The following is a 27,101-nucleotide window of genomic DNA, read 5'->3' on the forward strand; positions in this document are numbered from 1 at the left end:
CGCTCTGCTGCGCGGCATGGAACCAGAATAGATAAGCAGTGGGGATGGCGGGTGGCGCACCCCTATTTTTTTTTCTAACTCCTGACCCTTTTTTTCCTTTTTTTTCTTCCTCTCGTTATGAGAGCTTTCGTCACACGTCTTTCGTCGTCTGCTTCTGGGCGGCTGCTGCTGTTGTTGCTGTGGATGTTTCAACATGTTGATGTTGGTGTTGATGTTGTTGTTGCGACAACAAAAAACGAACACAGACACATACGCAAACAGAGACACAAACAAACAAATATGTAATTGTAAAGATTAAGTCGAGAAAAAATATGATATAACGTAAGCCAACATAAGGGAATGGAGGGGTAATGGATGATGATGAGTGTGTGATAGGTTGGGTGGAGATGAGAAGAATCTCACCCCGCTGATGTGATGGAGTGTGGTCCCTGGCGGGGCGGGCGGGACGGGACGGCGCGGCACTCAGTGGAGGCACGAGGATCAAGACGATGACAGCAGGCAGAGGATCATGACGGACTACCCTGCAACCTGTCATGCACCGTGCCATGGCTATCACTGGAGCAAGCAAGCGTACGTGGCGGCAGAGGAGGGGCAACAACGAAGAGCAGCGCTCCGGGTAGCGCCGCAGTGCGATAGCCGCGCCGCCAAGCCGCTAGCGGACCCTTATCGCCGCGGCCGCGGAGCCGCAAACCAACTTTTTTGACCCGCCTCCGTAAGGTCTCCGCGACGTTACTACCTAGGTACGCACCATGACTTCGCCTAGCACCACGACAATTCCCGCCAAAGCGGCTGACGCGCGCCGCGCCGCTCCTTCGCTCGACGACCACTCCGCCGACAACCAACATAAACAGCTCACGAGGCGGGCACCGACTTCCGCAGCACCGTCTACGCACGACAATGAGGCCGCCGCCGCCGCCGCGCGCCTACAGGCGGCGCAGCGCACGTATGGGCGGGGCGCAGAGCAGAAGATCCGCACGCGCAACATGAAGGACAAGAAGCTGCGGGCGGCGGTGAAGCGGGAGGAGCAGAAGGCGCGGGACGCGGCGGTGAAGGCGGCGGACGCGGAGATTCTGCTCGAGCAGGGCAGCGGGTACCTGGAGGCGGAGGGGGAGCTGGAGCGCACGTACAAGGTGCGGCAGCGCGAGATCCAGGCGGGCGTGGCGGTCGAGACGGCCAAGAAGGGCTTCGAGCTGCGCCTCGAGGGCATGGGGCCCTACGTCGCGGAGTACACGCGCAATGGGCGCGGCTTGCTGCTCGCGGGCCGCAAGGGGCACGTCGCCACGGTGCGCGACTGGCGCGACGGCACGCCCGGCTGCGAGCTCCAGCTCGGCGAGACGGTGCGCGATGCCAAGTGGCTGCACAACGAGCAGTTCTTTGCCGTGGCGCAGGCGCGCGCCGTCTACATCTACGACGCGCAGGGCGTCGAGATCCACAAGCTGGCCAAGCACGTCGACCCCACCTTTCTCGAGTTCCTGCCCTACCACTTCCTGCTCGCCAGCGTCGGCAATGCCGGATACCTCAAGTGGACGGACACGTCGACGGGCGACATGGTCATGGAGCTTCCCACGCGGCAGGGCGCGCCCACCGCGCTGGCCCAGAACCCGCACAACGCGGTGCTGCACGTCGGGCACCAGAACGGGCAGGTGACGCTGTGGTCGCCCAACAGCAGCGAGGCGCTGGTGAAGGTGCTGGCGCACCGCGGCCCCGTGCGCAGCATCGCCATGGACCGCGAGGGCCGCTACATGGTGACTTCGGGGCAGGACGCGAAGATGGCCGTGTGGGACATCCGCATGTTTCGCCCCGTGCACGACTACTTCCTGCGGCAGCCGGGCGCCTCGGTCGCCATCTCCGACCGCAACCTCACGGCCGTGGGCTGGGGCACGCAGCTCAGCATCTGGAAAGACCTGTTCAGCAAATCGCTGTCCGACCAAGAAATCGCGCAGCAAAAAGTCCAGGCCCCGTACATGGCCTGGGGCGGCGAGGGGCAGCACGTCGCGCGCGCGCGCTGGTGCCCGTACGAGGACGTCCTCGGCGTCGGCCACGACAAGGGCTTCAGCTCGCTCCTGGTCCCCGGCGCCGGCGAGCCCAACTTCGACGCCCTCGTCGCAAACCCCTACGAGACGACCAAGCAGCGCCAAGAAGCCGAGGTGCACTCGCTGCTGCAGAAGCTCAAGCCCGAAATGATATCGCTCGACCCCAACTTCGTGGGTAACATCGACCTGGCGTCGGCGGAGACGCGTAAGCGCGATCGCGATCTGGATGCTAAGCCGGAGGATCCCGTCGAGAAGCTGAAGCAGAAGGGCAGGGGCAAGAATAGTGCGCTCAGGAAGTATTTGCGCAAGCGCGGCCAGAAGAACGTCATTGATGAGAAGAGGCTGCGTGTGCAGCAGGCGTATAAGGAGCAGAATAAGCGCGAGAAGGCGGGGTTGGAGCGCGAGAGGGCGGCGTATGGACCGGCGTTGGCGCGGTTTGCGCGAAAGGGCGCGTAGGGCGGGTTGGGTGTAGGGGGTAGGGGGTGAAGGGAGGATGAGAGGGAAGGAAAAAGAACATCTTCGGTGTTGGGTTCCGGCGGTGTTTGCGGCGTACAGTAGGTAGTGTGCCTGGCTTACTGGTTCATTTTGCAAGAAGAAGAGAGTGAGGGAAAACCGGTCGATTCTTGCTTCTTTCCTATATCATATTCATATTCATATTCATATCACACACATTAGTGGGCGAGGGGATGGGCGGGCTATGTTTGTATGCTGTGTTGCGTAGGCTTGTAAGGGGAGGGGAAGAGCAGATGTATGTGGAAGTGGAAGCAAGAGATGTTTGATGTTCCGTACAGCTGGATGGGTGTGGTGTATTAGGTAATAACGCATTTCTTCACGTGGTGGTTGAAGAAAGAAAGAAAGAAAGAAAGAAAGTCGGTGCTGTTGCTTACTATATACTGTAACCAACGCAACCGCAGTCCGTCGTTCTGTGCGATATATAGTAGCTAGTCCTCGTCCTAGTCCTAGTCCTCACAGCCAGCCATCCAGCCAGCCACGCATTCACCCACCTACCCACCCACCTAAACAACCAAACAAACAAAACCCCACCCTACCTTACCTTACCTCGCCTCTCTTCTCCCCCTATCCCCCTTAATACGAAACCCCGGAAGGTAACTATTTCGTAGTAGTTAGGTAGTTAGGGCGTCTTTAACGTACCTAGGTACGTAGCCATGGGTTTCAGGTTTGTAGATTGTGTCTGGCATGTATGGACAGGGATGAGGTTCGTTGGTGCGGGCTGGTTGGTGTTGGGTTGGGTGTTGGGTTTGAGTGTTGGGTGTTTGTTTTAAATGTTTGTTGGTTTTGTTGTTAAACGGAAGTCAAAACGTATATACTGCTCCGTAGCGGGACGCTTAAGTATTAGCCTAGATAATTTACTACGTCTTAACTATATACTAACTATTGAGTAAAACCAAACCTATAATATCTCGGCTACCGAGTATTCCTTAGGTAGTTATAATAGGCTATTACGCTACGGTTAGGAGGTGCTATATAACTATATAGAAGGAAAAAGATATAAGATTTAATAGTATTTAAGAGAGTATACTGGTGGAAATATAGAGAAGTACTAGAGAATTCTATAAGGATACGGTAATAGATATTCGAAGGGTATAAAGGTACTTATAAAGGTACAGGGATGTAAATTATCTAAAGGTAGAAGGATGTTATAAAGTTTTACAGATATGTTATCATGTAGGATGAGCAATTTTTCCTATGCCTTAAATATTGTCACTGACATAACCTCAATCAAATCCTTTGATGTATCAGAATACTAACATCACAAGTTTCTTAAAACGAAAATGCCGAAGACGGACTTGACGTACAAACAACAATAAACCATATAAAACGCCAGAAAGCTCCAAACTCTACCAAACTCCTCACTCCATTTCTTGAAGGCAGATCAAAGACTTCCCTCCCCATGACAAAACGAAACCACACAAGCCTGAACGTCTCCTGTTCGCCCAGCTCTCCTCGTTCCCACATGTCGATGACCTCTCCATACATGATGCCGTGAACGTAGCATTGACCACAGAATCGGTAGTCGCCGTTCTCTTGTGGTCTGAGTATGCTAGGCATACTTGCTCCGAAGAGAACGCAGACTTTGTCGTTTGGTATCATTACTGTCGGTCCCACCCCGAAGTGCCCTTTCTCCGTGACGAAAAAGCACCGGTGATGCGAATACCCGAGACTGGTTTCAAGGAATCGAAAGCTATCGCCACCTTCAAACTGATGGTTGAATCTGGTTTCCGAGGAAAGTTCAATTCCAGCCTTGTCGAAATATGCTAGGCAATCTGCCATGCGGTCTCGGATATTTAAGGAATGCGTGCCTGTTTTCCCTCTTACTGCACCTCCTACATTGAGTGTCATGCAGAACTTCTCAAAAACATGCTCTTTTTCAGACTCGGTGGACCAGGATACCGGGTACATGTTCTTAAGATCTTCCCACAACTTCTTCAGTAGATTGAGAGTGTTCGTCTTAGTGAGCAGAGGCCCTTCTATATCCCAATAACGTAGTTTTTCAGAATAGAAAATGACAGAGTCAATTAATAGGCCTTCAACTTTTAGAACACGGTCATAGAGGGATAGGTGCTCAGCCATAGATCTGGAAACGCTGTAAAATCTATAATGGAACAAGGAATTCCAGTTAGGTATATCCCATTGGGGAGCCCAAGACGTGCGTTCGGGTGCTTGAATCGAGTCCTCTGTATGAGAAACGATTGATAGAAAATTTAGGGGGTTATCCAGTTCTAGTAATGCTGCAGCAACATTGAAGCAGAAGTCCAAAAACGGTAATGAATAATCGACCACAATGAACTGGGATTTACGAGAGTCGATACAGAACTGTTTGAATGCTGCATGCCCTAACAGTGCATACATTCTGTCTCGGTCGTCGGAACAGTCAGAGTTGCTGGCGGTGTAGAGGATAAATCGGATGTCTTCCTCAGTATCGGATTTGAAGGAAAGGTCCATAATATTTATAACATTGGTAAGATAAAGTTTGTAAGCCCTTCTGATCTTGCTGCATCTCAAGTATATCTGATCACACACAATTATGAGATCTGACCAGCTTATCCAGTGTTCGCCACAGAACACTAGAGCTTCAGAAGCAAGGCCAATCTCTTGGAGGATCCAGACGCGTGTAAACCATGGACAACAAAGAAGCTCTCCAAAAGCCTCCCACTGTGATTGTGCGACACATGCGACGTGTGCTTCGAGGTCAGGCGGTTCGACATTAGGAGAAGGATATCTAAGAGCATCGAATATGGGATACAGTGACCTCACAAGTTCAAAGGCAGCACCTGAATCGAAGTCTGTGCCCAGGCCAAGCCATACGAGGACCCTTTGGGCGCGTTCAAATATAGGCCCCATAATTTGAACTTGATGTCCACGCTCTTTCTTGTCGCCTTGGTTGATACATATAGCGTCTGCCCAAAGGGTTCGGCTAGCATTTTCATGCCTCAGTCTTCGGAGTGCATCGCGCAGGTGGATTGCGACTATAGTGTGCTTTCCATGGCAGAGGACGCTGATTTTATCTGCTGGCTCTCCCCAGGTGTAGGATATTGCTTCATAAGGTGGAGCATTGTCGACGTCTTCGATCGAAAGCTCGCATCGTATGGGGTCTTCGCCTTTGCCAGGTAATAGCTTGAGAAGTCGAAAACTCTTGCGTTCATCGGGAAGACATTTGTAGTGGTATTTCCACGAGGATCGGACCTTGGGTTTCATTGGTGCGCTGCTTCTTGTTTCCAAGTTTCCTAAACTGACTTCTCTACAATAGTCTTGTTGCTTGGCGGTGTTTCTTGGCGGTTACTATTGATCGATTTGATAGGTTGCGAATATTGCTGAAAACTCTGGCCCTTCCCCAGGCTAATTGGAATTCGACAAGGTCGTCCTCCCGTGGTGTGCCTTATCCGGGGAAGGCAACCGTCTTAAACTGATAGGGTGATGTCCCGAGTAATATCTCACAAGAGTGGAGATACCAGAAAAGTAAAGAATCGAAGATTGACCAAGGAAGTGAACAAGGAAGTAGACGAGAGGATCCCAGATCCCCAGAACACCGGGGAGGCGGGGCTTCAAATACTAAAACACCAGTAAGCAGCATTCTGACCTGTAATCCGATGCCATGCATGGCTTCAACGCCACAATATCCTTGTGATCAGCTGGACGACAAGGGTCAGCAACTCTGAACCAATACCGAATGTAGCAACCTAGCAAAAGTGGAAGGGCCGGATACACAAGGCTGAAGAAAAAGGTTATGTAGACAAGACTGATAAAGCCTAGGGAAAAGCGGGGCAGCGAAAGAAGGCGGTAGTAGTGGGGAGGTGCAAGTGTCCGATGCAGAAGCCGCAACCAACCAACCCCACCACCAAGAGACACTGCCACCAATTAGCCCACACGCACCACGACCGCCCACAATCCCTCCCATGTAATAAGTACATACCCCAAGCCCATACTAGGCACCCACTCATCCCACATCAAACACATCCACCCGCCAGCTCAAGACCTCAGAGCAATAGCATAACATAGCATAGCACAGTAACTCTGCATTGAATGAGCTACTCCCCAGTCATGCTATCCCATCCCACTCGATTCGATGCGCAACCGCCCGACCTAAGACACCAGAATATGCTGCCTCTGGATCCTCCAGCCTAGCAATTACTTCGTCTCGTCTCGTCCCGCCATAAGCCGCCCCTCGTGTGCTATTGCCGCCGCCGCCGCCGTCCCTGCGAAGAGTCCTGCTTAGCCGCTCTCGCGCCCTTCTGCGCAAACCATAGTGTGCATCTCTTATGGGTATAGCAGCCGTGTCCCTCGTAACGTGCTCAATAGAAGTCTTCTACCGGCACTTGAACCCCCATTCGCTTCACTTCACTTCACTTCAGCCCTGTCCATGCCTGGCGCGCAACAACCATCTCAATAGTCTTCCATGTCCTCGTCGCCGCCCTCCTTCTTGCCTCTACCCTTGTCCGTCCTGACCCACTCGACGAACTCGTCGATGACGCCGGGCCACGCGCCGTCTTCACTCCAGAAATTCAGGCTCTCGTCCTTCAGGCTTTGCTCCGCGAAGTTGAACAGCTGGTCCCACATGTCCTTGTTGACGGTGCGCTTCCACTTGCTCTCGAGGAACTCGATCCACCAGTCCAACCAGGGCGTGCTGCCGCTGGCCCAGTTCAGGCCCGCGGGAGAGAAGAGAAGACGCCAATACTCGATGGCTTGGTCAAGTGGGATGGCCTTCTGGCCTTGTGGCCGACCGAGAATGAACGTGTGCTTGTAGACCTTCTTCATGGGGGCGCGAGACGAGGGATCGGAAAGAGCAGGGCGCAGTTGGGCGATGGCGGCCTTTTGCTTATCGATGGTGTCGACTCTGTGAGGTGAGGGTCAGAATACAGCTCGTACGGCATCCGAGGCGCAGAGAAGCAAAGGAACCCTTCAATGGTAGAGCTTACCCTCTCGCAGTCCATCCCTCGACAAATCCCTTCCTTGTCATCTCACCCATGGTCGGGCTCTGCACCACCTCAAGCACGGCGAACGACGTGATGTCGTCAAGCGGAACGTCGAGCGCCTCGAGGTACTGCATGGTGCCTTCTATGCCGATTGTGTCCTTCTCAGCCGGGTTGTCGAGGTATTTATCGAAGAGCTTGTTGAGGTTTGCCTCTAGCGGTTTCGTGGGCGCTGCGCTAGCGGCAGAGTTGAAGTACCTGTCGACGACGCGTCTCTTTTTAGCTTTGACGGGCATGCAGTCTTCAGCTTTGCGACGAGGCATGGTGGGCAGGGAAGGAGGGGTTGTGGGGTGGTGGTTTGGGGTTGGAGAAGAAGCAGTGGTGTTGTCGTGGGCGGCATCTTTTGGCGTGATTCGACAGATCAAGAAGGCACCACCTTGGCCACTGCCTCTCAAGGACTACCATGTGAAAAGTGCCTTAATATGTTAAAGGCGCTGAGCCTCACCGCCTAGGCATTTCTCCAGCCGTATGGTCCATGTCTACGGCTACGGGCATAGTCGCATCGGAGGAGTGGGGCAGAGGCGAGGGGCTTCACGGCGGGAAATGCTGTACATACCCGTTGATCGCTTGTTCGGCATTCCAGTTGGCCGACTTGAGAATCTGCTCAGGGTGTCAGCGACGGCAACCAGCTATACGGGACGGACGCGGCTCACTCACCCTCGCAGCGGTCGTCCGGTCACAGTTGGTGAAGTTGACGACTTGCTGGATGGCGGACTTTTGGGATTGGGTGTAGGCGGGCGGCATTGTGAGGCGTGCGCGTGGGGAGCGACGGGATGCTGAATACAGAAAGCGAAGGAAAAGAAGTCTTCGTTACTCGTCTAATCTGGCGCGTCAGACTCTCATCGACCAGGTGAGAGATGGCGGCAGCGGTGACGCACGAACGCTGCCAAGCATGACGATAAGATAGCCGAATCGCATGGCTTGCTGTTGTCTTACCCGGACACGTCGTTCCTTCTCCACTGATGATAAAGGGGCACGAGGGGACACGTGGGAATCGGTTCATCTAGGTAGGCAACGTGGATAGCATCAAGTACACACACACGACGGAGCATAACCCTGGTGGTCTCTTAGGCGCCATAACTTCTCTCGCGACCAATCATATATCAATGGAGTAAGTAAGATCTCTTATGACACTTGACAGATCTTAGACATACATGAGTTACGTTACGTCAAATGTTTGGATTGGGAGCAAATACTTACTCTTCATACGTATAGACTATTTCCATGTTTTGCTGGTCTTTCGCCATAGCTCGTTAAGTAATATCAAATAATTTACACAGCACTAACAGTAACAACTTTACCAGCACTCACTTTCAACAGGACGAGGCAAATGAGGTTGATACAACCCATCTTCCGGAAACACATCTGGAAGTTACCACGGAAAGATTGGAATGGATTTCTCTTGGGGGAAACGCCGTAATCACAAGACATGTACGGAGTCGATAGACAAAGGCGTTCAAAAGATAAAAAAAAAAAAAAAAAAAAAGCAAAGCCGAACATCACTCTCTTTTGGCTTTGGTGTGGATTATTACTATGCTCTGGTAGTAATGGGTATCTTATGTTACTACTATCGGAATTCCGCACCTGATTTGATGACTTTGAGGTCTAGTCGTACCGGCAGGGTTGATCAGGTGCGCGTGAGGCGTTCCTGAAATGGTTCTGGAACCGTGTAGCCGTCAAATCCAATGGAGCGTCCTAAGCCGTCCTTGCTAAGTGATTGGATTCTTGATCTCGATCTTGACCCGAGGGCGCAACTTTAATAGTTATAAATCCTTCGTACCAGGGGAAAAAGTCCCAGCCTCAGCCCTATAGGTAGTTCGCTCACATATTTATGTACTTAACATGTGGGGCTTTAGCATCACTGCAACGGTCCACGCTGCAGTTACCAAGTAAAACAAAACATGGATAACGTATCCGAATTTTAGCATACACAAAGGAAATTTACTGAAACTAATCGTGCACCGAACCAAAGCAAAGCGACCCGGATGTTGTCGTGACCAATCGATATATCACGAGTCCGCGACCCGGCTACGTTGCCGGAATCCCAATCGCGGGGTTGAAATGTGGGGACCCGCATTGCCCCACGTGCCGAGGCAATCAACCCTTCCTCACGCTTCCCACAACACCACCGACCACGCCAAACAAATAAAATACAGAATAGATGGACGCCCAAACCGCAAACGGCACCAATAGCGTGTCTGCCGAGCCGCGCAAGCTATGGAAGCACCCCTCTCCGCGCTCCACCAAGATGTGGGCGTTCCTGCAGCACATCAACCAGAAGTACGGCTTGCAGCTGCAGACCTACAAGGAGCTGCACGCCTGGAGCATAGAGCACATAGACGCGTTCTGGAGCGAAGTGTGGCACTTCGTCGGGATCAAAGCATCTCAGCTGTTCCAAGAGGTCAACACCACCCACTTCCCTCCATGCCATCTCACGCACGCAAACAACCAGCTAACAGCGCGCACAGGCCGTTGACGCCCGCGCCCCCATGTTCCCGCGCCCCCCTTTCTTTCGCGGCGCGACCCTCAACTTCGCAGAAAACCTGCTATTCCCAGCAGGCGTGACTATCGACCCGGCCAGCGTGGCCTTAATCAGCGCCACCGAAACCGGGCGGGAAAGCGTAACCTGGGGCTCCTTGCGGGCACGGGTGCAGCACTGCCAGCAAGGCATGCAGTCCGCGGGGGTGCAGCCGGGCGACCGCGTAGCCGGCTACGTTGCGAACCACGCGGGCGCGCTCGTCGCGATGCTGGCTGCTGCGTCGCTGGGCGCGCTGTGGACGGCCGTGAGCCCCGACACCGGCGTGCATGCTGTGCTGGAGCGCTTGACGCAGATCGAGCCCGTGCTGCTGTTTGCTGATAACGCGGCGTTTTATAATGGCCGTGCCCATCCTGTGTTGCCAAAGCTGGTGGAGATTGCGGCGGCGTTGCCAAGCTTGCGCGCTGTGGTTGTGCTGCCTACTGTTGCTGGTGTGGAGGTCGATTTGGCTGCTGTTAAGGTCCCGGGAGGGAAGGCGTGCTCATATGCTGAGTTTACGGTGGCGGGTGTTTCTGGTGGTAGGAGTTCTGAGCTTACATTCAAGCAACTGCCGCCCGACCATCCGGTCTATATCCTCTACAGTAGCGGAACGACTGGCGCGCCAAAATGTATCGTTCATGGTGCGATAGGTACTCTGATCCAGCACAAGAAGGAGCATGTCCTTCACTGCTCGATAGGCCCTGGCTCTCGCCTTTTCTACTACACCACCTGTACGTGGATGATGTGGCACTGGATGATCTCAGGTCTCGCCACTGGTGCCACATTGGTCCTATACGACGGCTCTCCCTTCCGCTACATGTCTTCGAGCGAGCCCGGCACATCCGTTCCGGACGACCTTGCCATGCCGCGCCTGATAGACGAGGTTGGGATAACGCACTTCGGCACTTCAGCCAAATATCTCTCAGTGCTTGAGCAGAAGAACGTCAGACCACTAGAAGGGCTCTCTTTAAAGACTCTCGAAGCAATCTACAGCACGGGGTCTCCCCTCGCACCGTCCACTTTCGAATACGTCTACGAGGCCTTCCCATCTACCATCAACCTCGGCAGCATCACCGGCGGCACAGACATCATCTCCCTGTTCGGGGCGCCCTGCCCCCTCACGCCCGTATACTCCGGCGAGATCCAAGTCGTCGGACTAGGCATGGCTATCCGCGCCTGGGACTACCAGGGCAACGACATCAGCGACACAGGCGAAGCTGGCGATCTCGTCTGCGTGAAATCGTTCCCATGCCAACCGGTGCAGTTTTGGGGTGTGGATGGTGAGACAAAGTACCGCAAAAGCTACTTCGCACAGTACACTAGCGGCGCGCCAGTGTGGCACCATGGCGACTTCGTGCGGATCAACCCGCGCACGAGCGGGCTAATCATGCTGGGGCGCAGTGACGGCGTGCTGAAGCCCGCGGGCGTGCGCTTCGGCAGTGCGGAGATCTACAACGTGCTGCTTCAGAGGTTCCCAGAACAAGTCGCTGACGCGCTATGCGTGGGGCGGAGGCGCGAGACGGATACGGACGAGTCGGTTGTGCTGTTTGTGAAGATGGCTGAGGGTGTGGCGTTTGGCGCACACCTGGTCGATGCGATTAAGGCGGCGGTGAGGGGCGCGTTGAGCGCGCGACATGTCCCTGCGAAGGTGGATGCGTGCCCGGATATCCCGGTTACGGTTAATGGGAAGAAGGTCGAGGCGGCCGTGAAGCAGATCTTGTGTGGGTTTAATGTTAAGACTTCGGCGGCGGTGGCGAATTCGGAGTGCTTGGATTGGTATCGGGAGTGGGCAAGGATGAATTAGAGATGGATAGACCATGTTTCTCCTAGATAGATGGACTCAATCGTAGTTTCCTCGTCTGTGCCTGTCAAATCAGCTTCTTCATTTCTGGCTTAGTTTTGCTGCATTGAGAAAAGTGGTCAACTCTTCCTCCTGCCATGATTTTGAAGACGGCGTGACAATAGTTTTCGTGACCAGAACCATTATTTTGGGGGACAGCAAACGAGCAGTTGATTGGGAACTAGAATGTAAGAGAATGCCTCTGGAGAAGTTGTTAGAGGTTAGAACCAAGCACTGGTTGGATACGGGCCGGGCCGCCCCACCCGCAGATCGCCGGGGCGGGCACAACGCACGAGACGAGGAAGGACTCGAGGTTTCATCAACTGCCAGCCACTTACCGTACACCTCTCAACCCGCGAACGCAAAGACAACTGAAGACGCATCTCTTCGAGGCTAGCACTCCCGCCAGAGCACCGGACCCCAGCGCATCACGTGTGTGGTCTAGCTACGTCATTGCATCTGCTGGCACGGACCCAGGACGGGCAGGCAACAACAACCGACCTTCGACGCATCCATCTCGCAATCTTTTCTAAATCTGTCCATTCCTCCACCCCCCACCGTAACACAGCATGGCCGAACAAACCCCTACCTCATTTACCAATCTCCCGCTCGACATTTTGCTGCTCATCGTGCCCTATCTCGACGCGCCAAGCTTCCTATCCTTATGTAGCACATGCAAGGCTCTCTACGACCCCATCCTTCGTCTCGATGCCGGCTACTGGCGGCACGCTACCCAGACGACGTTCCGTGTCCCCAACCAACCCGTCATCCAAACTGATGCCCAGCGCTGGCGCCGGCTCTACAAGCGTCTGCTCACCCAAAGCCGCATCTTCACCTGGGGGAGCAACACCCATGGATGCCTGGGCCATAGCGTGCACCAGCTCTCCGATATCCGCCATCCACGGATGGTTCCCTCGCGGCCACGCTACCAGAACCTCAACGCTTCGACCCCGGTTGAGGTGGACGGTACACGTGAGCTCGGCGTCATTGCGGATCTGCAATGCGGTGGGTGGTCCACTACGCTGCTGACCGCTAAGGGAGTGCTGTATTCCGTGGGAGTGATGGACGGTCTGAGGTTCTCGCAGCTTGGAGATGGCACTCTCAAGCCGCTTAGGTATCCGTCTCCCCATGAGAACAGCCCCAGTGCTGCCACCACCATCCAGCAATTCTCTGCGGGTAGATCCCATGTCCTTGGACTAGCGGACAGCGGGAGGGTGTGGTGCTGGATGAACAGCAATGCTGCAGCGCAGCACATCAAGTTCGCGGATCTCAGGATTGTGGATACTGAAGAACCTCCCACTGGTGACTCAGAATCGTTGCCGGGTGGCCGTGTGCGCCAAGTCGTGGCTGGCTGGAGTGCGAGCTCTGCGTATGTCACGGGGCTTGGTATCTTGCTGTGGCAGACTCAAAACGCAGAGACAATCACAGAGCGTGCCACTGTTCCTAAGACTGGCTATCAGCGTCCCAAGGGCAACGTTCGCGAGCCCGACGAGGAATCCCGACTTCTTGGAGAAAACGTCGGCGAGATCGTCAGCTATATCGTTTTGGAGCACTTTGTCGTCTTCGTCACTGACATTGGAAGATTTTTTGCAACCAAGATGGACTGGAGCAGCGCATCAGTTGTAGAAGACGTCGTTGAGTTGAGGGCCCTTCGAGATGAGTCTGGCGGTAAAAGCAACGCTAAGATTGATATCCAAGGCTCATTTAAGTCGTTTGCAGCGTTCAGGGGAGACGAAGTCATCACTTCCAATCAGGATTATCTAGAGGCTTGTTGGGCCTCGAGGGAAGCTCCGTGGGAAGACCACTCTGCAATCTCGGGACTAAAACGTATCCCGGCTCTTCAGAACTCGGATGTCATCTCAGTCGCCTTTGGCGATTACCACTTCCATGCTCTTCACAGCAACGGCCGAATCACCTCGTACGGTAAGGAGCCGCAACGCTGCGGTGCCTTTGGTCTGGGAGGCGAAGGTGACCCCGAAGGCCGCATCAGAGGCATCCGGTATACCGGAAACACGCTCGACGGCGGTCTCGTGGCGCATGCTTACACACGTGGACGCACCATATGGTTCGAGCCGGTGAAGAAACAGTGGATCAGATTCTTGACCTCTGGAGGCAAAGATCCTAACGAAGCGAAAGAGAGGATGAGAATGGCAGTCACAGATCCCGTCGTGCAGGGCGAGCTCAGCGAGTGGTTTGAGCAGGAAGGATCGGACTGGGACAAACATCCCGACTTGCAACAATACGATGAAGATGGCCTTGGCGCCTACTTTGCGCTGAGCGTCACGGCTGCTGGATGGCACAGCGGGGCGCTGGTGTTGGTGAACGAAGAGCTTGCGCAGAAGGTGGAAGAGAGGTGCGTCGCGAAGGCGATCCCACCACAAGAGCAAGACCAACAGCAGCAACTGCCGCCGCCAGCAGGCGACGAAGCCACCGCGCAACAAGAATCACCAGACAACAGCGCCAATAACGCCGGTGTCAGCCGTCTAGAAAACATAGCACTTTGGGTAAACTCATGGGCGCGCTGGTTTCTGGGGATGCCCGACGCTAACAATGCCACTTTTTCTCCGCAGACACAAGCACCCGGTGGCCGTCGCCCGCGTCACGATGCTACGGCCGACCACTTTACGCTGTTGGAGAACTACGGCGCGAGCCCGGGGGCCGGGCAGCTGTACGTGTGGGCCGAGGACGATTTCCCGCGTCTACGGCTGAGCGACGGCACCGAGATGCCTGGGCGGGTGCCGTTCAGGGAGTGGAAGTACGGGCGGCCTGAGTGGGTGTTGGATGCAGATGGGCTGCCGTAGCATGCACTCAGCCTGAATTAGATTGGACGATCCGACATAAATGGAAATGAATTGCTCACGTGCGCATACGGCTGAAGATGAGGAGACGACGACGAAAGAAAATCTGCAGCTTTCCAGCCCCGGGACAAGAAAGGGCGACTCCACGTGCTGGAGGTTGGCAGGGCCGGGCCCTTGCATGTTCGACAAGAGAGGGGTGGGTCCGGGCGAGGTGGAGTGTTGCACTGATCAGCGGAAGAGGCCGGAGACGCGGATCGCTCCAGCGATCCACTTCTCCTCAGCCCTCAGCGCCCAGCCCGTCAGCCTTGGAGAGTAACATTCCCCAGGCCCTCGCGACAACACCCAAATGCCCCTCCTCGCCATCGCCACTCGCCCGGACCATTGGCCATGCCGCGTCGCGACTGCGTAATATGTCCTCTACAGTCCCCATGCCGACACGGCGGCGGCGTGACGACGACGACGACGACTCGGACGCCGCCGCCGCCAGCGCAACGACCGTGACGCCTGACACTATAGACATGGTACGTACCGCGCGGAACCCACCACAGCTGCAAAACTGACCGGAACGACAGCTCTGCACGCCCTATGCACTGCCGTCGGGCGGCGTGCTGACCCTGGGACCCTCGTCGACCATCACCCTCACCGCTGACGCCCTCTTCTCGCCGCACTGTACCGCCTACGATGGCCCCATCCGCGATATAACCGACGTTGTCGACTTGCAGGATCCCTTCCATGCGTCCGTCACGCCGCAGGTGTACGCCACGGGTGCCGCGACGGTCGTGTCGTGGATGTTGGTCATCATGTTGCTCATCACGCCGCGCACCTTCTTCGTCGGCGGGGCCGGGGGGCGGTCGGGCCTGATGGGCCGGCGCGGCATGATCGGTGGCGCGTCGGGCGGCGCGTCGGTCATTGGCGTGGGCTCGCGGCCCTGGCTGCAGAAGGTGGCGGCCCTGACGGTCGCCGTGTCCATGACCATCGCCACGGCCGACACGTTCCGCGTCGCCAAGCAGCAGTACGAGAACGGCTACATGGACGCCGACGACATTCGCCGCGAGGTCGTCGGCGGCCTGGAGATTAAGATTTCGCGCGTCATCTCCGACGTCTTCCTGCTGCTGGCCCAGGTGCAGACGCTAATACGCCTGTTCCCGCGCCATAAGGAGAAGGTCATCATTAAGTGGGTCGGGTTCGCCCTTATCATCTTGGACATGGCCTTTAGTTCGGTCAACAACTTCGAGGGAAACGACATTGGCCGGCCCGCGCACTTTAAGGACGCGATCCCGGCACTAGCATATCTCTTTGAGCTGGCCCTCAGCATGCTCTATGCGGCGTGGGTCCTGTATTACGCCCTCACGAAACGACGCTACGCCTTTTACCACAAGCTGATGTACAATATCTCGCTTGTCGCTCTACTGTCTGTCATTGCCATTCTGACACCAATCATCTTCTTTGCCACGGATATTTCTAATTACACTGTTGCGGGATGGGGGGACTACTTCCGATGGGTGGGCGCCGCGGCCGCGAGCGTCATTGTGTGGGAGTGGGTGGAGCGCATAGAGGCGCTAGAAAGGGAGGACAAGAAAGACGGGATTCTGGGGAGGGAGATCTTCGACGGCGACGAGATGCTGGACGTCACCCCGTCGGCGGAGATCAATTGGCCGGGGCTGCAGCGCGTGCGCCAGTTACGGGACGATCGGAGGAGCGGCGGCGGGGGTGGTAGCGGCGTCTACGCCTCGGGCACCAGCACCATGGGCTCGGGCGTGTCGCAGCGGCCGTTCCGCATGCGACAGCAGCAACAACAGCAACAGCAGTACGAAGATGGGCGCTTCATACCGCTGGGGCCGGTGCATTCGAATGCCGACGGCGACACGCGGCGCGGGTCGGGGCCAGCGGGCTCGTTAGACACGCGCGGCTTCCCCGGGAGCCCGACGACGGCGACTCCGGCGCGACCGGCCCCGATCGCGACGCCGGTGAGCCGAACGGACTCGGCGAGCGTCGACAGCACCGTCTACGCCGTGCGCTATCACTCTGTCGCCGACGCGACGCCCCGCCAGCAGCAGCCCCCCACCCCGGCCGGCCAGGGCCCGGACCACATCCGCTTCGATCTGGGGCCGAGCAGATCCAAGCAGGCCCAGGACCACGACGGCCCCGCCGATCTGGAGCGGCAGCAACGTGGGGGGCCCGAGCGCGCCAACAACGCGCTGTGGAGAGCCCTGGCGCGGCCGTTCAAACGGCGACGAACCACGCCGCCGCCGGAGATCCTGGGCGCGCGCATCATCGAGCCCGCCGCTGCTCCCTCTACTGCTACTACTACCACGACGACGGGGGAAACAGCCGAAGACTCACCTGGTGGAGGGGACAGGCCCGAACGCCGCGAGCTGCGGCAGGCGGCGCAGAACTACGCGTGGTGGGATGTCAAGGGACGGATGGGCGCGATGGCGGGCGAGGTGGGTGAGGTGCTGCTGGAGCGGACGGCGGCGGGGCGGCTGCGCAGCAACAACAACGACGCGCAGCAGCCCATTACGGTGATTCCGGCGCAGCCCCGCGGGGGCAGAGCGTGGTCGCCGGACGCGCTGACGGCGCTATCGGTGTCGGCGGCATCGTCGCCGGCGAGGTCGTCGCAACGAGAGGAGCGAGGTGAGGGTGATGGTGACAGCGAGGTAGAGTGGGGCATGGGCGGTCGCGACTTGGCGACGACGCCACAGCAGCAGCGCACTACGCCGGCAGTGTCGAGTCCGCTGGCGCGCGAGGCTGAAGGCGGTGATAATAGATTTAGTGGCGGTGGAGGAGCGGAAGCGCGGTGATGTTTTTTTTTTTTTTTTTCCCATGTTTTCACAAAAGCGATGGCAGGCATTTTTCGGAGTGGCATTGGACAGGCATTGGAGGCATTGGCATTGGTATACCTGGACTTGGAGCATCTGGAGTTTTTTCTACGATACCCGCTCGCAGCAAGGATTTACATGGCCAGCTTGGCGCTCGGGCCGCCCGTGTGCGTGCTGGCAGCGTCCGAGCTCGCATTGCGTATCGCTGGCGTAGCAGAAGATACAACACATCCATCTCTTCTTCGAACCTTCGACACTTTCCTCTTTTTTTCCTCCCAAGTGACTTTGTGAGAGAGTGGGAGAGACTGCGAGTGAGAATTCGAGAGATACCCCCCTGAGGCGCGTGGTTCGTCTCTTTGCATAATTGTAATACCCCCCCATACAACACGCATCTCGTTTCAGGTAGCCACGACGGGCGACGACCACCACAGGCAAGCATACCTACCTCCCCTCCCCCCCCAACCAACCAACCAATCATCCACCATGTCGCTCTTCGGCACTTCGCCCGACAACGACAGGCCACGCTCCGCCCTCTTTGCCGACGACCTCGCCAGCGCCGGCTCCGAGTCCCCTCCACGCTCCGTCTCGCGCCTGGCCAACACGACGACCAGCAGCGTAGCCGGGACCACCCTGTTCGCCGACGACGACGATCCGGGAGCCTCGTCGCCATGGGCGCTGCCGACGCCGCGCCAGCGCACCAGTAACCTGCAGGCGCTGCTGCCGGCGGGCGCGGCCGTGCCGTCGAGCTACGGCGCTGCGTTCGAGGCCGTCATGGCGGCGGGAGCTCGCTTCGGCGGCGGAGCGGGCCTCACGGGCGTGCGCCGCGTGCTCAGCGCCAGCGGCCTGGCTCCCGACGAGCAGCGCCAGGTGCTGGATCTGGTGGTGCCCGAGGGGCGGCTCGAGTCCGGGCTGGGGCGGGCCGAGTTCAACGTGCTGTGTGCGCTGGTGGGGCTCGCGAGGGAGGGCGAGGATGTTTCGTTGGATGGCGTGGATGCTCGGAGGGACGGTATGTGCTGTGCTCGAGTGCTGCTGTGCTGATTGCGTTGATTTGGAAGCTTGAGGAGACGAATATCACATGAAGAAGACGAAGAAGAACAAGTAGCTAACGTATTGCCCGCCGCAGACCTCCCCGAACCACACCTAGACGTGGCGCTCCTGCGCGAGCCCGTCGACGACGACAACAACAACAACAACAACAACGACTACCTCGCACCGCCGCCTCCTCCATCCGGCATGGCTACGACGCCACCGGTGGGCGCAGATGCCACAGGCACGCTCAAGCACGCACCCATCACCCCGACGACGCGCAAGACGTCGTTCGGCCTCGACGCCGACCCATGGAACAGCCCCGACCTGCACAAGGGCCACACGCACCGCGTGGAGCAGGCCAATGCCACGCTGAGCGGCGCCAATGGGCACCACAGCGTCGGCAGCGTCAACGCGCGGCCCGCAGGCGCCGTCAGCGCAACTGACGACAGGCCCGAGGACGCTGCGTGGGGCGGCGGCGGCTTCGGCGCGGGCACCACGACCAGCAGCAGCGGCGTGTTTGGCGCGCCGGTCGGCAACGCAGTGATGGTGGGCGAGAGCGGCATGGCAGCAGCAGCAGTAGCAGGCGGCGAGGGCGGAGACGGCGCCGTCGCAAATGCCGCGAGCCCCGACGCGGATTTGGTGGGCTTGGGGCGCGTGCTGGGAGGCGACCCGCTGTCGGAGAGCACGACGACGGGGCCCGACGAGGTCGTCACCGTCGCCGTCATCCCCGAGAAGGAGGGCATCTTCCTCTTCCAGCACCGCAACTACCAGGTCACGAGCGTGCGGCGCAACGCCAAGGTCGTGCGGCGGTACAGCGACTTTGTCTGGTTGCTCGACTGCCTGCACAAGCGGTATCCGTTCCGGCAGCTGCCGCTGCTGCCGCCCAAGAGGGTGTCGAGTGAGTTTTATTCCTGCTGCTTCTCGCAGAAGTCCCAAGATTCTAACAGCCCCGCTACCTAGTCAACGGCAACTACATCGCGACAGACGCATCCTTTGTCGAGAAGCGGCGGCGCGGGCTGGCGCGCTTCGCAAACGCGCTGGTGCGCCATCCCGTGCTCAGCCAAGAGCAGCTCGTAATCATGTTCCTCACAGTGCCAACGGTAAGTAGGCGTGCTGCCCCTTCAACCCCGCTCTGCACACCCCACTAACACGTCCTCCTTCAACCCAGGAACTCGCAGCATGGCGCAAGCAAGCGCAACTAAACCTGCAAGACGAATTCGCAGGCCAAACGACCCTGCCCCCAGGCCTCGAAGACGCGCTCTCCCCGCAACTGAACGAGCTCTTCGAGCGCGTACGCGCCGGCGTCAAAAAGAGCGCTGAGACGTACATCGCGCTGTGCACGCTCGTCGAGCGGCTGGCCAAGCGCAACGAAGCCATGGCGGCAGACCACATGCGCGCCTCGCTCGCGCTGCAAACGCTCGCCTCCTCGTCCGCAGCGACGTACGCGGCCGAGCCGGCGGACGTCGCAGCCCTGAACGCGGGGCTGGGCGCGACGGCGCGGCAGCTGGGCGGCGCGCAGAGCCTGTTGGAAGACGAGGCGCGCGCGTGGGACGAGGGCGTGCTGGAAGATCTGAAGAGGCAGCGGGACGGGCTCGTTGCGCTGAGGGAGTTGTTTGAGCGCAGGGATAGGCTGGATAGAGATAATATCCCCGCGCTGGAGAAGAAGATTAAGTCTGCCGAGGGGAAGCTGGATGCGCTGGCGAAGAAGCCGGCCGAGCTTGTGAAGCCGGGGGAGAGGGAACGGGTCGAGGAGAGTATTGTTCGGGTGAGTTGTGCCTTGGCCCCATTATATCTCCTACCCTTTTCACACCACACCACTAACCTTCAACGCAGGACAAACAAGCCATCGTGGCCGCGCACGCACGCTCCGTCCTCGTCAAGCAGGCTCTACGCGACGAGTTGCGCTGGGCTCGCCAAGGCCAGCTCCACGTCGCGCGCTGGGTGCAGGACTGGACGGCCGAGCGCGTCAAGTACGCCGAGTTGCAGGCGGATGGGTGGAGGGTGCTGGGCGAGGAGCTGGAGGGCGTGCTGGGGGGTGGCGCGTAGGTTGGGAGGCCGACGGGGGATGAAGGGGGACACTTTTGAGGGGGGCGTGTGTGTGGGAGGGGTGGGGAAAGAAGGGGGGTTTAAAGAGGGGTAAATGAGGGGTAAAAATGGGTGGAGGGGAGGGGGGGGTGTATATCTGATGTTGACGTTGATGTTGATGTTGATGCTGTTGTTGGCGGCGTCGTTGTCGTTGTCGTTGTCTTTGTTTGCATACACACATAGCTGCTTCCGCTTGCTTGCTTGCGTGGGTACCGCATGGCCCAGCCCTGTCGCTGCTTTGTTTCGATTCCGGTTTCTGGTTTATGGATGGATTTTGGATTTTGGATTTTGGATATCCTGCTCGTTTGCTTTTGTCTTGGCTAGTCTCTCACACAAAACGCATATATATATATATTTACCTACGCACGCACACATATACTGTAGCAACGTATTTACGTTACGGGAGGCCGTTTGGCGATTATGTAGGTAGGTGTTAGGATGTTTGTTCTCTCTTTCTCTTTCTGCTGGTGTGGGGTTTTTTGTGCGGTGGTTTGGTTTGGGTTTGTTCGTTCACTCAATCATTCATTCACTCGCTTACTCGCTTACTTGCTTACTTGCATGCATGCATGCATGCATGATATACTCACTCATAAGTAGTCTTATACGGCGTCAAATAAAAGTCAAATCAAGTAAAAATAGAATATAAGTAACGTACGTCACTACCTACAAGCAACGGGTAGACTAGACTAGCCCACCCAACTAACCTACTGCTACTGCTCCGTACTACGACCACGACCACGACTATCAGCACACACACTGCCACACAGTAAAACGCAGCCGCATCCGCATCCGCAGCCCACAACGCGCCCTCAAACCCAGCCAGCAAAGCAAAGCAAAGCAAACAAACAAACCGCACCACACCACGCCGCCCACATCCACAGACACCCACCCACTCGCGCAGCGCAGCCCAGCTAATCGCCCAGCTAATCACCCAGCACGCTCTCCTCGTCCGCTTCCTGATCCCTCATTTCAGCATCCGCATCCACATCCGCATCCACGACCTCGTCCTCCTCAACCACCAACTCCCGGCGCCTCGCCCCTTCGTCGTCGTCCCCTTCATGTTCATGCTCCCCCTCCTCATGAGCTTCCACCTCCTGTTCATCATCCTCAATATCGTCCTCCTCAAGTACCAGCGCCTCGCTCTTCGCGTGCTTGCCCCTGGCACCCGCACCCGCAGCACCACCACCAGTAGTAGTGTTCGCAGCGGCAGGGCCCCTGCTCTTCCCCCTGCGGCCTTTCTTGCCTTCGCTAGCACCGGAGGTCAAATACCCCACCACCTCTCTGTAGTTCGGGCCCAAGCGGGATTTATTCCTCTCGAGGCGCCTGCGGACCTTGCCCACTCTCTCCGCCGCCTCGCCCTCTTCATCACCCGCACCCTCCCCCTCTCCCGAAACATCAACATCAGCGTCCACCACCCCCGCCACAACAGCCAGCACCAGCTTGCCCGCGAGTTCGCAAAGCCGCTGCTCCGCTAGCAGCGCCTCCTGCTGCCGCAGGACATCCGCCTCGTCCACATCGTCGGCGCCGCCCTCTTCGTCGTCTGAGGACGAGGATACCGGGTCCTCGTCTACGTCGATGGGCTCGTCCGTCACGCCCACGGCCGCAGCGTCGCGCAGTCGTCGCCGCGACTTCTTCGCGTACAGCGTTTCTGCTGCGCCGAGGACTTGCAGCAGCATGCCCTGTGTTGCGGGCTCGACTTCCATGACTAGCGCCATGTAGTCTTCGCTCATGTCGGCCGCACCGGCAGCAGCAGCGTTGTTGTTGTTATTGTTGCTCCGCGGCTTCGCCTGCCGCAGCGTCGTAAACAGGACGCTGAGGTCGAGCAGCGCGCCCGCGACCGCGACGCGCAGCTCCTCGGCGCCATGTCTCGCGCGCAGCACAGCCTCGAGCCCCGCGACAAAGGCGTCGCGGCGCAGAGCCACGGCCTCGACGTCGTCGTCCGCGATGCCGGCGTGCGACGCGATGGCGCTCTCCCACGCGCGCACCTTCCACATGAAGTAGAAGAGCAGGGCGCGCGCCGCATTGCCCACGACCGCGTCCTCGAGCGCCTCGAGCTCGGGCTCCGTGTCGGCGTGCGGCACGCCGCGCGCCACCAGCTCCGTCAGTATGTCCACGGCGAGGACGTTCGGCTGGTGCGACGCCGATGCGCGGCCCCGCTGTCGCCCGGTCGGCGCTGGCGGCGCCTTTTCCAGCGCTTCCGTGCAGTCCGATATGCTGGCCAGCTTCGAGATGCGCAGCACCGTGTTGGACATGGCCGTGAGGACGTTTTCGCTGAGGTTGCCGCGCGCGGTGAGCCCCTTGCCCTTTTTGAGCGCGTGCAGCGCGTTGACCGTGTCGTCCCAGAGCGCTTGCATCTTGCCTTCTGTGATCTCGCCGAGTTCCTCGTAGCTTTTGGCGTGCAGGAGGGCGCGGCTGGCCTCGACGAGAACGGCTTCGCTGCCGTGTGTCAGGAACTGCTTGTTGATGTCATCCAAGAGAGCAGAGTACGTAGTGGAGTCTTGGCGCAGCTCCTCGAAGACATCAAGGTTGAGAACGTGCTCGAGGCGCAAGACTGCCGATGCGGCGTCCGGAACGGCGCCAAACTTGTTCAACAGGCGCGGTATCAAAGCAGCCAGATGGCGGGCAGCCGTCTCCTGTATTTCTTCTTGCTCTTCCACCTGGGCCTTGGTCTTTTTATGCTTCGCGGTTTTGCCCGTTTCAACGGTATGCGTGAGGCGCAGCTTGACCGCAGCGTTAAGAATATCGAGCAAGACAACCTCTTCCTTCTCGTTGAGCTTGCAATCCTGCTTGAGCGCCGTCTCGGGGTCGTCGGAAGTGCCGTTGCGGTTTGCCCCGCTCGAGGACTGCGAGTGGTCGAAAAGCAGGTAGCCTGCCAAAACCTCCCACTCTTTGATTTCTGGGATCGCGTCGTACAATGCCTGAGCAGCGACTGAGAACCGAGACTCAAGCCCCGCCGCGACGAGCACGTAGTTGTTCACGCCTGGACCTCGCTCGATCTGGTTCGGTAGATCCTCATCCTGATCGTCGTAGCTCTGCAGAATTTCGACCAGGCACTTATGTTTGAGCCATTGGATCCTCGGTCCTTCATAGTCATCGCCCTCGTGAGATGCTAGTGACTCTTCGAGTGACTCTAGGCCGCCGAGCTCTTCAATCCTGCCCATGTAGACTTCGTTAACCGTCTCCGCGAAGAACGGAACCACGGCCTTGCGCACGCGAGGTTCAGCATCGAAAATGAGCCTTCCAACAGAGTCAATGTCATCGGGCTCTAGAAGACCCGCGTCGCGGCAAATGTCCAGCAATTCGACGGATGCCGCGCGGACGCTCGCTTCCGCATCCTGCGTAGCCATCTCAACGATCCTGCTCCGGAACCGCTCGGTGAACGTTTTCAGACCACCGAGCTTGTCATGGTCCTTGTACAGTTTCTGCAACTGCTTGACCACTTCCAATCGCGTAGGTGCGGCAGGGTCCGACAGCACCCAGCCGAGATATCGCAAGTGGTTGCCGTCGAGAAACACGTCGGGATACGTAATGATCCAGTCCACCAGCGACTGCACGCAGTCTGCCCTGATGCGCGGGTCAACGTCGCGATAGCGGTGGACAAACACCATGTCAAACCAGTCCTTGATCATGTTATCCAGCTTCTCCTGCCGCTGGCCGGCCTTTTTGACCTTTTTCTCCAACTCCGCCACTCTTGACTTGTTGGCCTGCTTCTTCTTCGCCTCCGTTTCGCTTTGGCGCAAGAACCTCGCGTTGGTGTCCGCGAGATTCTTCCCGACACTGCACAGCGCGCTCGTAATGGCTAGGGATATAACCGTTGCGGTGTGGCGGAACGGGCGATTTGCGGCCGAGGACATGGTGCTGACCCAGGTTTCGATGTTCTCAACGAGCGGGGCGCTCTCGAAGAGGTCCTCCGTTTCCGCAATGGTCCTAATGAGGCAATCGAAGAAGGTGACGAGGTTGTGTCTGAAATTGGCGGTGCCTTTGCCTTTGGATATTAGAGGGTACTCGGTGATGTTTTGCTGCAAATTATCAGCGCAGCCATGTTACGCATAATCCAACACGACCTACTGCTTGATACTCCTCTTGCAAGTCTGTGAGCTTGTTTGGGCAGCTGTCTGGGTCTTCAATGTCGTGGACATCCACCTCGAACTCGCATCCGGCACATTTTAGTACAAAATTGACCAAGTCCATGAGATTCTTCGACTCGGCGCTCTCCGTCCCGTCGCTCCCTTTGAAGCGTGCCAGCCATCTCGCAGCAACCTCAGCCAAGTCTTCCTCGCCGGCAAATACCTCAGCTGCAAGAGCAAGTCAGCAAAGACGCCAAAAAACGGGCGGACCAAGCTCAACCTACCGTAAAGACCGCCCTGGTCCTCGGCCGCGGCGATCTTGCTGGGCCGCGGCTTTCTGGCCTTCTTCGACTTGGCGGCGGGTCGGATAGCCAGGCTCAAGGCCTCGCCATTGGTCTTGCTCTTCTTAGCCGCGGGTTTCTTCTGCGGCGTCTTGCGCTGCTGTTGCCGACGCCTGCGGCGCCTCTCGCGCAGCTCTTCCTCGTCGGGTTCGCCCTCGGTGCTCTCGTCGTCGCTCTCGTCGTCATCGTCGGACGCGCCCTCGTCGGCGTTGTCGTCGGGCTCGGCGCCGCGTTTGCGCTTCGCGCCGCCGGTCGCCGTCGCGCTCGAGGTGTAGATGGTTTCGGGCTTGCGCGTGACGCGTCCGGACTTGCGGCGCGTGGTGCGCGGGGCATCGTCGGGGGCGGGGGATGAGGGTTGTTCGGACATGATGCGCGGGCGGGCAGTTGGTTGGTTGATTGATGGGGTAGGTAGAGTAGGTGGTGCGATGGGGGGTAGAGTAGTTGCAAGCTGGCGCACGCGAGCGGGCAAGTGGGATTGTCGGACGCGTCGGTTGGGCGGTACTTTGCAGCCTGGACGGCGGTCGACTGGCGCGACGCAGCGAACCGTGTTGATGTCCGGACCGACGACGAAAGCGCGTCTTGGGGGAGATGGATGGCTTTCCTTGCCCTCATTGGCCAATGCTCCCCAACACCTCTTGCTTGCTTGCTATCTCTACCTATCCATCACCAACACCAAACCCACAAAATTAGTCACTCTCTCTCCCGTCTTCTCTCTTCCCTCCCCTCTCATCTCCCTCTCCCATCCCCCTCCTACTCTCCCCCTCCCTCTCCATCCATAAACCATGTCTCGACACCCTCACTAACCACCACCACCATGAACAACCCCTTCGCGCCCTCGACCTCGCGCCCCGGCCACGGCGCCATCGTCCTCCGCCGCCTCGCCGCCTCCGCCCCCGTCCTACAAACCCTCTCCTACCAATACCCGCTCAAGCTGATAGCGCCCGCGCCCGCCGTCCTCACCACCGCCACCAATGCCAATGCCACCTGCGACAATGACAGCCCCACCACCGTCCACACAATCTTCCTCCTAAGCTACGGCGGCGGTCTCGTCTCGGGGGACGTCGTAAACCTATCTATAACGCTCGACACGCACGCCCGGCTCGTCCTGCTCACCCAGGGCAGCACCAAGGTCTTCCCCGGCGCGCGGCGCAGCGCGCAGAGCATGGACGTGCGGCTGGCGCCCGGCGCTGCGCTGCTCTACCTCCCTGATCCCGTGCAGCCGTACGCGGGGAGCGCGTTTGCGCAGGAGCAGATTTACACGCTGCTGCCTGGCGATGGGGATGGTGCCAGTGGTGGTGGTGCGAGCGCAAACCTCTGCGTCTGCGACTGGGTCTGCGAGGGCCGGAGCGCGCGAAATGAGTCCTGGGGGTTTGATGGCTATGCTAGCAGGAACGAGGTGTATCTCGGCGCGAGCAATGCGAGTGCAGCAAGCACACGCAAGCGCCTCCTCCTCCGCGACAACCTGCTCCTGGCCCCGCACAGCCACGACACCAGTGCAGGAGGCATCGCCAGCCGGATGGACGGGCTCGGCGTGTACGGCACGCTGATCATACGCGGCGGGCTGTTCGCCTCTCTCGGCGCGTACTTCATGGACGAGTTTGCAGCGATGCCTAGGCTTGGGGGACGGGGGTGGGAGGGTGGTGGTGCCGGTGCTGGTGTTGGTAAGGGTAGCGGCGGCGGCGGTGGTAGCGGTGGTAGTAATGGAGATAGTAGTGACAAAGTAGGTAAAGAAGCCACACGCGTAGCACGGCACGCGCAAGAACAGCGCGACAGCGTCATCTGGACCGCAGCGGCAGTGCGCGGCTTCGTGCTCGTCAAGTTCGGCGCAAGGGAGGTCGAGGGCGCGCGCGTCTGGTTGGGCGGCATGTTGAGGGCTGAGGGGACCGTGGAGCGCGAGTTTGGCGAGGGGGCGCTGCTGTGTTTGCGCTGAGTGTTAAGGTTGTGAAGGGAGGGAGGTGGGGGAATGGTAGGTGGTTTGGGCATAGCGGAGGCGTTTAGTGTTTGTAGAGGAGCGAGGTACTGTGGTCTTTCTTCGTAGGGTTGCGTGTTCGTTCTATATCTATTTGATACCATAGGTATATAGGC

At 58.1% G+C, this 27,101-nt stretch overlaps 12 protein-coding genes across 12 annotated transcripts; 6 read left to right on the forward strand and 6 right to left on the reverse strand.

Annotated features, from left to right (window-relative positions):
* Window positions 1–648, reverse strand: K452DRAFT_82506 (uncharacterized protein). Its single transcript, XM_033547193.1, has one exon. The coding sequence runs from the start codon at window positions 545–547 to the stop codon at window positions 131–133; it is 417 nt and encodes a 138-aa protein (XP_033394355.1). The 5' UTR covers window positions 548–648; the 3' UTR covers window positions 1–130.
* K452DRAFT_328481 (uncharacterized protein) lies at window positions 546–2,489 on the forward strand (the record flags this gene model as incomplete). Its single annotated transcript, XM_033544989.1, has 2 exons — window positions 546–570; window positions 880–2,489. The coding sequence occupies 2 exons, from the start codon at window positions 546–548 to the stop codon at window positions 2,487–2,489; spliced, it is 1,635 nt and encodes a 544-aa protein (XP_033394356.1).
* A 1,246-nt stretch (window positions 2,490–3,735) lies between these two features.
* On the reverse strand, window positions 3,736–4,106 carry K452DRAFT_290297 (uncharacterized protein; the record flags this gene model as incomplete). Its single annotated transcript, XM_033540977.1, has 1 exon — window positions 3,736–4,106. One exon carries the CDS (start codon window positions 4,101–4,103, stop codon window positions 3,816–3,818), a length of 288 nt encoding a protein of 95 aa, XP_033394357.1. The 3' UTR covers window positions 3,736–3,815.
* Window positions 4,107–5,108: 1,002 nt separating this feature from the next.
* On the reverse strand, window positions 5,109–5,750 carry K452DRAFT_233679 (uncharacterized protein; the record flags this gene model as incomplete). The annotated part of the gene is made up of 1 exon (XM_033537321.1): window positions 5,109–5,750. A coding segment is annotated over one exon (642 nt), but the record flags the coding sequence as incomplete, so codon positions are not given.
* Window positions 5,751–6,652: 902 nt separating this feature from the next.
* K452DRAFT_255380 (uncharacterized protein) lies at window positions 6,653–8,375 on the reverse strand. Its single transcript, XM_033538355.1, has 4 exons — window positions 8,180–8,375; window positions 8,079–8,122; window positions 7,469–7,720; window positions 6,653–7,386 (listed from the first exon to the last, which is right to left on the reverse strand). The coding sequence occupies exons 1-4, from the start codon at window positions 8,264–8,266 to the stop codon at window positions 6,936–6,938; spliced, it is 834 nt and encodes a 277-aa protein (XP_033394359.1). The 5' UTR covers window positions 8,267–8,375; the 3' UTR covers window positions 6,653–6,935.
* A 157-nt stretch (window positions 8,376–8,532) lies between these two features.
* Window positions 8,533–9,008, reverse strand: K452DRAFT_290299 (uncharacterized protein). The gene is made up of 2 exons (XM_033540978.1): window positions 8,738–9,008; window positions 8,533–8,633 (listed from the first exon to the last, which is right to left on the reverse strand). Exon 1 carries the CDS (start codon window positions 8,951–8,953, stop codon window positions 8,795–8,797), a length of 159 nt encoding a protein of 52 aa, XP_033394360.1. The 5' UTR covers window positions 8,954–9,008; the 3' UTR covers window positions 8,533–8,633; window positions 8,738–8,794.
* Window positions 9,009–9,533: 525 nt separating this feature from the next.
* Window positions 9,534–11,901, forward strand: K452DRAFT_290301 (uncharacterized protein). Its single transcript, XM_033540979.1, has 2 exons — window positions 9,534–9,923; window positions 9,991–11,901. The coding sequence occupies exons 1-2, from the start codon at window positions 9,684–9,686 to the stop codon at window positions 11,839–11,841; spliced, it is 2,091 nt and encodes a 696-aa protein (XP_033394361.1). The 5' UTR covers window positions 9,534–9,683; the 3' UTR covers window positions 11,842–11,901.
* Window positions 11,902–12,213: 312 nt separating this feature from the next.
* Window positions 12,214–14,743, forward strand: K452DRAFT_290303 (uncharacterized protein). The gene has a single exon (XM_033540980.1). It carries the CDS (start codon window positions 12,447–12,449, stop codon window positions 14,676–14,678), a length of 2,232 nt encoding a protein of 743 aa, XP_033394362.1. The 5' UTR covers window positions 12,214–12,446; the 3' UTR covers window positions 14,679–14,743.
* A 360-nt stretch (window positions 14,744–15,103) lies between these two features.
* Window positions 15,104–17,476, forward strand: K452DRAFT_300748 (uncharacterized protein; the record flags this gene model as incomplete). The annotated part of the gene is made up of 2 exons (XM_033542365.1): window positions 15,104–15,196; window positions 15,248–17,476. The coding sequence occupies 2 exons, from the start codon at window positions 15,104–15,106 to the stop codon at window positions 17,474–17,476; spliced, it is 2,322 nt and encodes a 773-aa protein (XP_033394363.1).
* Window positions 17,477–17,977: 501 nt separating this feature from the next.
* On the forward strand, window positions 17,978–20,569 carry K452DRAFT_311139 (uncharacterized protein; the record flags this gene model as incomplete). Its single annotated transcript, XM_033543396.1, has 5 exons — window positions 17,978–18,500; window positions 18,576–19,421; window positions 19,484–19,623; window positions 19,692–20,288; window positions 20,357–20,569. The coding sequence occupies 5 exons, from the start codon at window positions 17,978–17,980 to the stop codon at window positions 20,567–20,569; spliced, it is 2,319 nt and encodes a 772-aa protein (XP_033394364.1).
* A 679-nt stretch (window positions 20,570–21,248) lies between these two features.
* On the reverse strand, window positions 21,249–25,570 carry K452DRAFT_352830 (uncharacterized protein). The gene is made up of 3 exons (XM_033545794.1): window positions 24,960–25,570; window positions 24,677–24,903; window positions 21,249–24,627 (listed from the first exon to the last, which is right to left on the reverse strand). The coding sequence occupies exons 1-3, from the start codon at window positions 25,381–25,383 to the stop codon at window positions 21,532–21,534; spliced, it is 3,747 nt and encodes a 1,248-aa protein (XP_033394365.1). The 5' UTR covers window positions 25,384–25,570; the 3' UTR covers window positions 21,249–21,531.
* A 260-nt stretch (window positions 25,571–25,830) lies between these two features.
* K452DRAFT_276303 (uncharacterized protein) lies at window positions 25,831–26,946 on the forward strand (the record flags this gene model as incomplete). Its single annotated transcript, XM_033539268.1, has 2 exons — window positions 25,831–26,659; window positions 26,723–26,946. 2 exons carry the CDS (start codon window positions 25,831–25,833, stop codon window positions 26,944–26,946), a joined length of 1,053 nt encoding a protein of 350 aa, XP_033394366.1.
* Window positions 26,947–27,101: the final 155 nt, after the last annotated feature.

This window comes from Aplosporella prunicola, assembly GCF_010093885.1.
Source record: "Aplosporella prunicola CBS 121167 unplaced genomic scaffold K452scaffold_22, whole genome shotgun sequence".
NCBI lineage: Eukaryota > Fungi > Ascomycota > Dothideomycetes > Botryosphaeriales > Aplosporellaceae > Aplosporella > Aplosporella prunicola.

Bases quoted from the DNA above. Each gene is read 5' to 3' on its own strand.
- K452DRAFT_290301 (XM_033540979.1), top strand. From the start codon at position 9,684: ATGGACGCCCAAACCGCAAACGGCACCAATAGCGTGTCTGCCGAGCCG. The intron at 9,924-9,990 runs GTCAACACCACC...CAGCGCGCACAG, and splicing joins CATCTCAGCTGTTCCAAGAG to GCCGTTGACGCCCGCGCCCC.
- K452DRAFT_290299 (XM_033540978.1), bottom strand. From the start codon at position 8,953: ATGTCTTGTGATTACGGCGTTTCCCCCAAGAGAAATCCATTCCAATCT.
- K452DRAFT_82506 (XM_033547193.1), bottom strand. From the start codon at position 547: ATGGCACGGTGCATGACAGGTTGCAGGGTAGTCCGTCATGATCCTCTG.
- K452DRAFT_290303 (XM_033540980.1), top strand. From the start codon at position 12,447: ATGGCCGAACAAACCCCTACCTCATTTACCAATCTCCCGCTCGACATT.
- K452DRAFT_255380 (XM_033538355.1), bottom strand. From the start codon at position 8,266: ATGCCGCCCGCCTACACCCAATCCCAAAAGTCCGCCATCCAGCAAGTC. The intron at 8,123-8,179 runs GTGAGTGAGCCG...CACCCTGAGCAG, and splicing joins ACCGGACGACCGCTGCGAGG to ATTCTCAAGTCGGCCAACTG. The intron at 7,721-8,078 runs GTATGTACAGCA...CGTCGTCGACAG, and splicing joins GCCGAACAAGCGATCAACGG to GTACTTCAACTCTGCCGCTA.
- K452DRAFT_352830 (XM_033545794.1), bottom strand. From the start codon at position 25,383: ATGTCCGAACAACCCTCATCCCCCGCCCCCGACGATGCCCCGCGCACC. The intron at 24,904-24,959 runs GTAGGTTGAGCT...TTGCTCTTGCAG, and splicing joins GGACCAGGGCGGTCTTTACG to CTGAGGTATTTGCCGGCGAG. The intron at 24,628-24,676 runs GTAGGTCGTGTT...GATAATTTGCAG, and splicing joins TGCAAGAGGAGTATCAAGCA to CAAAACATCACCGAGTACCC.